This window comes from Meleagris gallopavo, chromosome 4 (genome assembly GCF_000146605.3).
Source record: "Meleagris gallopavo isolate NT-WF06-2002-E0010 breed Aviagen turkey brand Nicholas breeding stock chromosome 4, Turkey_5.1, whole genome shotgun sequence".
Classification (NCBI taxonomy): Eukaryota; Metazoa; Chordata; class Aves; order Galliformes; family Phasianidae; genus Meleagris; species Meleagris gallopavo.
Genome location: NC_015014.2, coordinates 44,448,302 through 44,458,259, shown reverse-complemented (window position 1 = coordinate 44,458,259; position 9,958 = coordinate 44,448,302). Strand labels below are relative to the sequence as shown.

General features: G+C 37.7%; 1 protein-coding gene across 1 annotated transcript in view; it reads right to left on the bottom strand.

Moving 5' to 3' along the window:
• Positions 1–9,278, bottom strand: part of LOC104910766 (myotubularin-related protein 7-like) — a 16,981-nt gene extending 7,703 nt beyond the window's left edge. Inside the window, exons 1-6 of the mRNA XM_031553277.1 lie at positions 9,234–9,278; positions 8,090–8,212; positions 7,226–7,388; positions 5,345–5,502; positions 3,462–3,590; positions 936–1,076 (exon numbers count right to left, since the gene is read on the bottom strand). Coding sequence (XP_031409137.1) covers positions 936–1,076; positions 3,462–3,590; positions 5,345–5,502; positions 7,226–7,388; positions 8,090–8,212; positions 9,234–9,278 — 759 coding nt within the window. The remainder of the gene's footprint in view (positions 1–935; positions 1,077–3,461; positions 3,591–5,344; positions 5,503–7,225; positions 7,389–8,089; positions 8,213–9,233) is intronic.
• Positions 9,279–9,958: the final 680 nt, after the last annotated feature.

Here is a 9,958-nt window from a genome sequence, read left to right as displayed (position 1 = left end):
TTTAAAAAAAAAAAAAAAAGAAAAGAAGTAACTGCAGGTCAAACTGTCTTCCAAATTACAAAGTGAAATGAGATACCCCTGACTTTGTCTCCTTCCCCCATTTATAGCTTATCTTGTATCTACTAGGGATTAAATAGAGACATCTCCTCCTTCACATGCTTTGTTAGGTTCAGCAGGGAAGAGCATGTACCCCTGCTCCCACCTCCAGGCACTGAATCTTTCCTAGTCCTCATCACCTTGAGCTGTTTGCCAAAGTTGCATACAAGTTGTATTACCTTCCAAACTCTTCTTGATCATTATTGTGTCTCCATGTTTCTGCATAGCATAATTCCTCTAAGTTTTAGTCTTAGCCAAATATTTTAGTCAATTACAGACTTAGATATCTCGATAACATATTTCAGATTATCTTCCTAAAATACGAAAATGCTAGAGACTTTCAAAGAAGTCTCCTCAAATCTTGTAACCTGAATAAGTGCATTTTCCTTAGCCTCATGCATACACTGAAATTCTCCCAATAGTATGAGACTGCACGGAAAATTTTAGTTTAAGTAGGTAGAGGTTCAGAACATTACGAATTACTATAAACACAATATTCTAACAGGAATTATATTTCACTAGCCTCATCATTAACACCGTTAACTCCTGTGTGTGTGAAAATAGCCTTTTATCAAATAATCTAACAGTTATTGCTCCAAGTTATTATTTCTTTTTCTGTATCTTAACATTTTGATAAGAACAAAAAAAGAGAAAGACGCAGCATAAACAATGAACTCTGAGAGAAAAACAGGAGCAAGATGCTAGTTAAAACATGCCTGATAAATCTTGATTTAACATGTGGAGTTACACAGGTGCAACTGTGCCAGCCGTTTGGGCTATGAATCTTCTCAAACACATCAGCTCAAATTCAGCCTTGCTATAGGCAAGAAAAGTAATACACTTACTTTAGGCCGAGTGTCAACAACGTATATAAAATCACTTCCTGGGTTTGCTTTTCTAATGGCCTGAAGCATCTGTTCATCTTCAAGGCATCTAGCACTAAAGCCAGATAAAGGCTGGCTGCTCCTACATATCGAGGCCTGCAGAAAAACAAACAAGAAGTCAGTAAACTTATTAAGCAGAAATCAATTAGCAACCCAAAACATTTACTGAAGAAGCTCATTAGATGTTTACCATAGAATTATAGTTATGTGGGAATGGTAAAAAGAATTACATTCTTTTCAGAAAGTCAAGAAAATATCAAGGCAATAAAACCCTACTGCCTAGGTCTTGAATCAAAGTTTTAGAATTATTTCAAATATAGTATTTCCCTCATGTGGATTATCTCCTGAAGACAATCTCTAGACAATAATGAGTAAAGCAGTGCAATCACAAGAACACTGACGTAACAACTTAAGAAATGGATTCTTCTGCACTGTCAGTCACACTTCAGTTATGATATTAATTACATCCAGCTTACACCAATACACTCTTTACTGAGCACTTTGAGATACAAGTCCAGGAAACAAAAATGTGTACATACTGTGCAGCCAGATCACTGATGTGCTGTATTTTTAGCACTGCCTCTGGAGAAAGACTTCACTGCACAGGAAGTGAGTCAGGCAGCCTGAGTCCTGGAGCAAATTTATTAATCAGTGCTATTGAAAAAGTCAAGAGAGATTCTCCCCAGACACATCAGAATCAGGCCTCCAGATGAAACTTGGAAAGAAGGAACTGAACTTGGAGCAAGGAGATTATATTTCCCAGTTTCTGCTAGGCTGTGAGCAGCTGGAGCCATATGGGCACAGGGCTGATGTAGGCACTTTCTGTGCACTGAACATGAGCATGAAGAGAATCTGCGTGCATGAACCCGTGCAGGCCGCCCAACAGATTATTTATTACTGTGAGAAGGAACATGCTCACTTTCAGCCATGCTTTTAACTATCAGTACTTAGTAAATGGGATCTTTAATATATAAAACTGTGGGAGCTTGCTTAGATGTCAGTAATAGATTCTGCCATCAAATTATTAGTTATCTACTTTTGCCTGCTGATCAGTGCATATCCCAGTGATTTAATACGTGCTAATACCTTCTTTGAATGATGAAAATTGTACATACGGCTACTCACAACCTATCATTTTAATAGAAAAAAGACATTTCTCTCTCAGTCATGAGGTATCATACCTGAGGCAGATACATACGTCAAGATTAAGACTAAAATTAGAGTTGCAGACTAAGGTTAAGGTTCAGGAAACTAGGGGCTAGAGCTCATTACATTACAGCACTGCGTGTGCTCAACAAACTAAGATATGTGCTGGCACCAAAAGGAGAGAATGGCTTGTCTGTCAGGCTTAAATCACATATTCCCCAAGCTCATGAAACAGCTGCACTGCCAGTAGCACAGAACCAGGAATACAAATTGGCCTAATGATCCATTAGATATCTCAGAAATCATTACAAATGATCTCCATGAAGAACTTAACCCAGGCCAATTGTTTATGAAGAGCACATACATCCAAAAAATTTCCGAGGCTGTGTTTAAGAGTAGGGCAAAAAGATCAGGTTGCTTTCAACTGCCCTGGCTAAAAAGATACTTTCAGACTTTGATCTCGGTGTAACCACAAAGATCCTGAGAGACACAGACACAGAGTAGTATCACAACATCATTTGAATCTGTGAATAACCAAATTGTTATGCGACCTTTCCAGGCATGAAAGACTGAATGAGCAGCACCCATCCCGCTTCCCAACCTGCTGTTACTGGAGTTATTCAATGTCTACCATCACAAAACTTACCCTCCTCTTGCCCATTCCTCTATTACCTGGCAACTCATGCCAACATCCAAACTCACACGGAGGTACTCCAACATTCCTTACCTTTCAAGATCAAGGAGTGAACACAATACTTCAGACCCTAGTGGCCTGAACATGAATCCTACCTTAACCTGAACTCCAGCCACAAATGGAAAAACCATCTAGGCTGAAACTGTAGAACTTACCCAAGCTGGACCACTATATGCCGGAACTTAGTTAATCCTTTAGACTTCTTTCACTAATATTTGGAAACATCCAAGTGTTTTGAATGCTGAGTATCTGTATTCAAACTTAGCTGATTATGCAAAGTGATTAATTTTGAAAATTTTGTTCTTAATTAAATATAGAAGACAATATACCATTTATGTGTAGACTGCATTAATTATTTAAATCTTCATATCTTCCTATTTTGTAATCAAATTCTTAGATCTTTGCTGAAGAAGAATTCTGCTAAAATAAGTGGTAAAGAAGGAGTAAAAATATGTCTCATCCCACCCTTCTGAAGCTTAAACTTAGGACAGGTAACATTATAAAGAAAAGACTACCCCCTAACCACCTTTTAATTTTATTTTTTTTTTAAAGCAAACACTGACTTCTCACAGAAGCTCACTAGAAAAACTACAAAAGCAAGGTTAAAATTTGCGTATCGGAAACTACAAACTCACACTTACATTATTATCCTTGCAGTAATAGGAAAGAGCTGGAAAACGCCTTCGGCTCCGAAATTTAGAGCTCCCCACTATGATGTGTGCAGTTGCAGACTTTGGTACGTACACTTCTGTAGGATAGGAGTCACAGACCTGTGAAAGGAAACACCAGTTACTTAGTCTACTAAATACAACTAATGTTAGCCAGCTCTACTCTACTGAAAAAAAAATATGGAGGAATTCTAATCTCAGAGAATATTTCATTGTACAACAACTGTACATATCACTTGCTGTATGGGAATTGTTGATCACAGCCTAAACCACTGATTGACTACCTGAGGCAAGCAATGAGTCAGCCACAGGAGCATAGGTGAAGACAATTCACCTGTGCTACCGGAAGGGGTGGAGCCTGGTTCCACCTCTCCTAGATCCCATTTAAGTGCTGACTGCCACTGAGGAAGGATCTCCTTCTGGATATTGCTCCTTGTGGAGTTTACTGCAAGTTTATGTTACTGGTAAGTATTTCCATTTATTTTGATTATTTTTCCATCACAATAATCTTACTAATCCTAACCTTTGTACGCTTATTTATTGTACACCTGCATTTCTCAAAACAGTCTTTTAAAGTTGGAAAGTGTTGATTATATTTTGCAAAGAACAAAACTGAAGCAGAAAGGTTGAAGGGCTATGTTTCCAGGTATTAATTCATGTCTTACTGAAAATATAAGTTCAGATCAGAAAGAATCTTCATTACATACAGCATTAATACAGCAACTGCTGCTTCCTCCAGAGCAGAATTTGGATATGAGAAAGGAAAGGGGTGAAGTTCTCAAACATGAGAGAGGACTACAGAGCCAAAATTTCCAGTGAATATTCAGTATGTAACATAAAAAAAAAATTAAGGTTTTTGAGAAAAGGATTCCATCTCTATGAAATGACAGCACCCCAGCCAATTCCTCCCTTCTGAAAGGAAACCAATGATCAGTCACAAAAAAAAAAAAAAACTTGCAGAGACTGGCAGGAGATGCAAAATGAGAGGCTTTGGTTAAAGATGCTACTGTGGTGAATTGGTTTCTATTTGTGATGTCACTTCTCCTACACTTTATCTTAAGAGAGGTCATATATATATTTTTTTCTGCTTATATTAAAAAAAGGAAATCCTGACAATGCACTCAACCTTTTTGAGGGCTTCACAGTCCTTGCTTAATATGAAGACACTAAAAGCAATAGAGTAAATGGAGTGTATGGGCAACTTCTTTCAAAACGTGTTTTGAATTAGTTATTATAGTTATATATTTATATAGAATTATATATATTATATATATAGAATTATATATAGTTATATAGAAATATATTATTTCTCACAATTAATTAACATTCTGTGGACTTCAATTGTACAGTACTGAACTAGGCAGGGCACACTGAACAGGGAAAAGATAAAGCCTGTCAGATGACTATGGAAAACACTAAGCAGTTAACCATAGAGGCTTCAAAGGATTGTGAGGGTAGCCACTGACAAAAAAGCATGGTTAAATTCACTATTTCAAGGTGCTGGGTTTTTTTTGTTTCTTTTAATGTCTGTGCAGTAATCTTACATAACCCTATGTATCAGAAAAAAGCTCATTTAGAAACTTAGGTATGAAATGCTAACAATATTACTAATAGACAAATAATAATATTTAAAACTTACTGTGGACAAGTTACACATACATTAAATGAAGATGCATCCTTTTTCCTGCTATTTGTGTGCATTTTAATGTGGAAAATGGGGAAGAGCTGCACCTTACTACACATGTGTACAGCACTGAGTGTAGTACACAAGAGTTCTGCATCTGAGTGCTAAGAAACAGTCAGACTGCTGATCCACTCTAAGGTTTCCACGACACTAAAAAAGAATCACAACTCACTCCATAGTCTCTGTTTACATCACTAATCTGCCAGTAGCTGTTTGGAATACCCATCCGGTTATATTCTTCATTGAGGTCCACAAGCTTCCAGCCTTTCTCTCTTTCTTCTTTATTTAATTTTGGATTGAATGAGAAACAATACAACTCCTCATATTTCACTGAAACGAACAAACAAAAAAAAAAACAAACAGCAAAACAGTAAGATATCTCAGATTTCTGATCAAGAAGACACATTCAAAAACAAAATCTGGCACTGCCCCTAATGTGGTTTCTCTTAAAACTAACATGAATTGTTTCTTGAAATCTTACATCCTGTCTTGAAGCTATTGTCAAACAGACTTTGAAAGTACTGTGCTTTTTTTGTTTTTGTTTGAATAAATATATGTGCTGTATTCATACAGCTACTAAAAATACTCTGTTTTACTGGACATCTTATCTACCTATGCAGCACAATCTTCCAAAACTAATAAACTCAAAAGTCTTTGTGCTGAAATAGAAAAGTTTCCAACAGGTTCAATGAAATTTTAATTCTATGGACAGCAAAATTCTGCTCTTCACTTACTAGCAAAGGCATTTGAGATACAGCTGTTGTAGTAAACATAAAAATAGCATCTGTTAAATCAATCATTTCATCACGACCATAAAACCATTTAAGTAGCTATGCCACCTGTCACCCTCAATCCAGAACTATATGGTAAAATTTGCTTGTACTCAAGTTTTTAACTTTTCATTTTCAGGATACTTGTATTTATACTAATGAGTGACTTAATTGTGGTGGCAAATGGCAGTCAGACACCATTGCCACTAAATGCCACCTGTCACTGATACAAATAACTAAGCATATAGCTTGAGAGGAAAGTTCTTATTGCTACTGAAGATACTGTTATATTACAAGGGTATGTTTCACTCTGTTGCTTTAAGTTCCTCAAAACTAGGACAATTTGCCTCATTGTTTCTGAGTTTCTCTGATTATTTAATCTTGCATAGCGTAACAAGTCAGCTGCAGTTACATATTACTACTACTACTATTACTGCTACTAATCTAATTATAGATGTCACTGTATAAGTTCAGTTGCAGTGCTGGCTGACTGCTATTTTTCCCACTACGCACAGCAGATAAAACTGGTGTTCTCCCAGCAGGACAAAAAAACTAAAGCCAGTTCTTTCAGTTTCGTACAGACTATGGCAAATATTTCTGTAGCTATCACTTAAAACAGGCAACGTTTGTCAGTTGGTTCCTAGAAGAGCAACTACGTCACAGAGGATCAAATATCGGATTTCACTGAAAAGAGGAAAGCTTTCAAAGGGACCCTGATCAGATTTAAGAAACTCAAATAGAACACATTCTAAATCTAGATAATAGTAGGCTAAAACACAGGTAGTCCAGTAGACTAGATCAAGTACTTGCTGCAATACATTTCACTGATTTTTTTTTTTTTTTAACAAGTTTATGCACAACACAGAAGGGAGAACTCAGATCTTGATGTGGCCACTAAAGATATCATAAGATTTTTGTCATGGTAGGAATGTGAAATTTCACTAGAGTTAGAGACTTGTTAGTATTTTCCTAAATTCACAGTTACACAAGGCAGTACCTATTAATAAAATAGCATTATGATATGTTTTACAGTCAGTGATCCCCTAGACTATCACTTTCAATAAAAGTTCGTGTCAAACATAATAAATGGCTTATTCCACAATAGCATGCATTCTCCATTGCTCCAGAGTGCTCTGTGCTCAGAGACCTCTCCTTCATCATGATGCATCCATAATGAAGTCTTCTCTCAAACTGAAAAGAAGGAAGATGTACAGCTACACTTCACCCATTACAATATCCTTCAAGAGAAGGATTCACTTCTGTGTCACGTTTCTTCCCCATACCTGGCCGTGCCAGACGAATTAGAGAGATGTAGACATTGTGGCAGTCTCGCTCCTGAGGGATGACCAGCTGCATAACCTGGAAGTTCTTGCAGCGGATCAGCAATGGGGAACCTGTGGCAGTTGTGGCCTGCTTCTCAATGGAGGAAATTTGGCTGTGGAGAACCTGCAAGGGAATTGAAAATGGTTATGTCAAGTGATTCAAGTCTTCAGGAAGAAAAACAGTTGCTTGTAAAGATCTGCCAGGACATAAGAACTTCCACTGCTTCCTTTCAGAAAATCCTCACACACGTCGTCTTGCAGTTTTGTTCCTATCTCCAGCATTAGGCTCCTTCCGGAATGTTTCAGCTGCTCAGACATTAGCCTAGTCATGCTGTCCAAAGCCTTCTGTTTTTTTTTTTTTTTAATGTATGCTAACAGTCATCAGAAAAAGAGCTCTTTTGTCTATCTGTACAGTGAAAAGATGAACCAGCATCAGTTATATAAAACTAGCTAAAGTCTCTTGGCTAAAATGTTGGTCCTGCTAACTGACAGAATGGAAGCACAGAGAGATGAGCTGACTAAGCCCAAGCAGTAATTCACTTTCTAAACAGCTGAACTTGACAGCAGTGGTTCCTTGGAGAATCACAGTCAGTATTCATACAGTAAATACCCTTGCAGTACCCTGTGTTACAATATCCAGAACCCACAGAAATTTTTTTAAGAAATTATCAAGTTGCAAAGGTTTGGCATTTCGGACACTATCCAGTAATAGAAGCATCTGTATAAATTAATCTACTGCATTTAATCTACTAGGCAAGTTATTTTCAAGTTACCATTAGTAAATTGCCAAGCACTTACAGCTAACCAAAAAAATAAAAATCATACCCAGGTTTCTTTACGAGTTTCAGAACCATTTTCCACAAATATGACGTGAGTAGCTGTTAAGTACAGGGTTCCCACTGCAGCTTTTCTTGAAGATAAACGATCAAGTAACCGCACATTTTCCACCTAAATAAAGAGACGACAGATGAAAAAAAAAAGAAAAAATAGGCTATAGCATAGCATACTGTAGTGACATATCAACAATCATATTTTGTCCATTACAAACACTGTGTTGTCATGCTAAGATAGATGTTTACCAGCTAAACAGCACACAAATATATATGAGATTGAGCTACTTTCATAAGCAATAGAACTTAGGATTCATGGGACAGTTCAGGTTGGAACTCAGGAAGTCTTGAGTCCAATTTGCTGGTCCAAGCATGTTCAGTTGCTTAGGTTAGATCAGGTTGCCCAGGACTTTACCTAGTTGGGTCTTGAAAATCTACAAGGATAGAGTCTGTCCAACCCATCTGGGTGATCTTCTTCGTTTCCACTGTTCTTACAGTGAAATTAATAGAAAAGCATGCCACAAGATAGAGTAGTAGCAGAAAATCTTCTGAATCCACTCAGTGAGGGCCACTAAGATAATTGGAGGTCTGGAGCACTTCTCCTGTGAGGAAAAATTGAGGGAACTGGGATTGTCTAGCTTAGAGAAGAGAAGGCTCCAGGGAGACCTCCAATACTTGAAAGGAGCATATAAACAGGAGGAGGAATGGCTGTTTACAAGGGTGGATAGTGATAGGACAAGGCGAAATAGTTTTAAACCGAGACAGGGGAGGTTTAGGTCAGATATTAGGAGGAAGTTCTTCTCGCAGAGGGTGGTGATGCACTGGAACAGGTTGCCCAAGGAGGTTGTGGATGCCCCATCCCCAAAGGTATTCAAGGCCAGGCTGGATGGGGCTCTGGGCAGCCTGGTCTGGTGGTTGGCAACCATGCACATAGCAGGAGGGTTGAAACTAGATGATCACTGTTGTCCTTTTCAACCCAGGCCATTCTATGATTCTATGATGAATCCTTAAGTGCTATGTGTATTAGTTACATTTTTTTAGCACTGGGGTCATGCCTACAAGGCTTTTCTGAGGAAATTATTTTTACATATTGTTCAGATACATATCCTCCCCTTGAACCAATCCTTGATCCTTCCCACTAATATCAGCTGGAGGGTTGCAGGCACAAGGGCATAGATGCGCATCCTGGATTTTAGACTGTACTATACATATGCCACACAGAAGATGTGGGAATAAACTGAAATTCTGGGAAAGTCACACAAGGGAAGTAAATTGAAACTGACAGTTATAGGTAGGTTCTTGTTTTTGTTGCTATAGGAGTGATCTAGCTAACTCCCCCTCCCAGAAATTCCAGTGAATGCTCAAATCGTTGCTGGTTTACAAGAGAATACAGAATGGTCAAAAATAAATCAGACACAGAATATCTCAAAATTAACAGTCAAGCTTGAACCAAATAATGTTGGAAGGCTGCCTTACTACTGAAAAAAAATAAAAATAAACATACTATCTCACACATAATATGAGAAAGCATAGCTAAAACCATCTGAATCAGAAATGGTGTGTGTGTGAGAGCATGAAAAGATGCTTTTCCCATAAGATATTCCCAGGACCATATGAAATGACTATCAGAAAAGTATTTATGTATGAGAAAATTTGATTATATTAAGTGATTTAACTCCAAATCTAACTTAACATTAATTTTTCTCCCCTTGTGGTACCTCTGTATCCAAACAGATGTTACTAAAAGAGTTCAAAGAACTTCCCACTTGGTAAACCTTACCACTGCCCTGTAATAGCATGGTAGGACCTAGCATCCACTCAAGCTTTTCCATAATCAGCAGTGACACAAAGAAAGCTAAAGAAA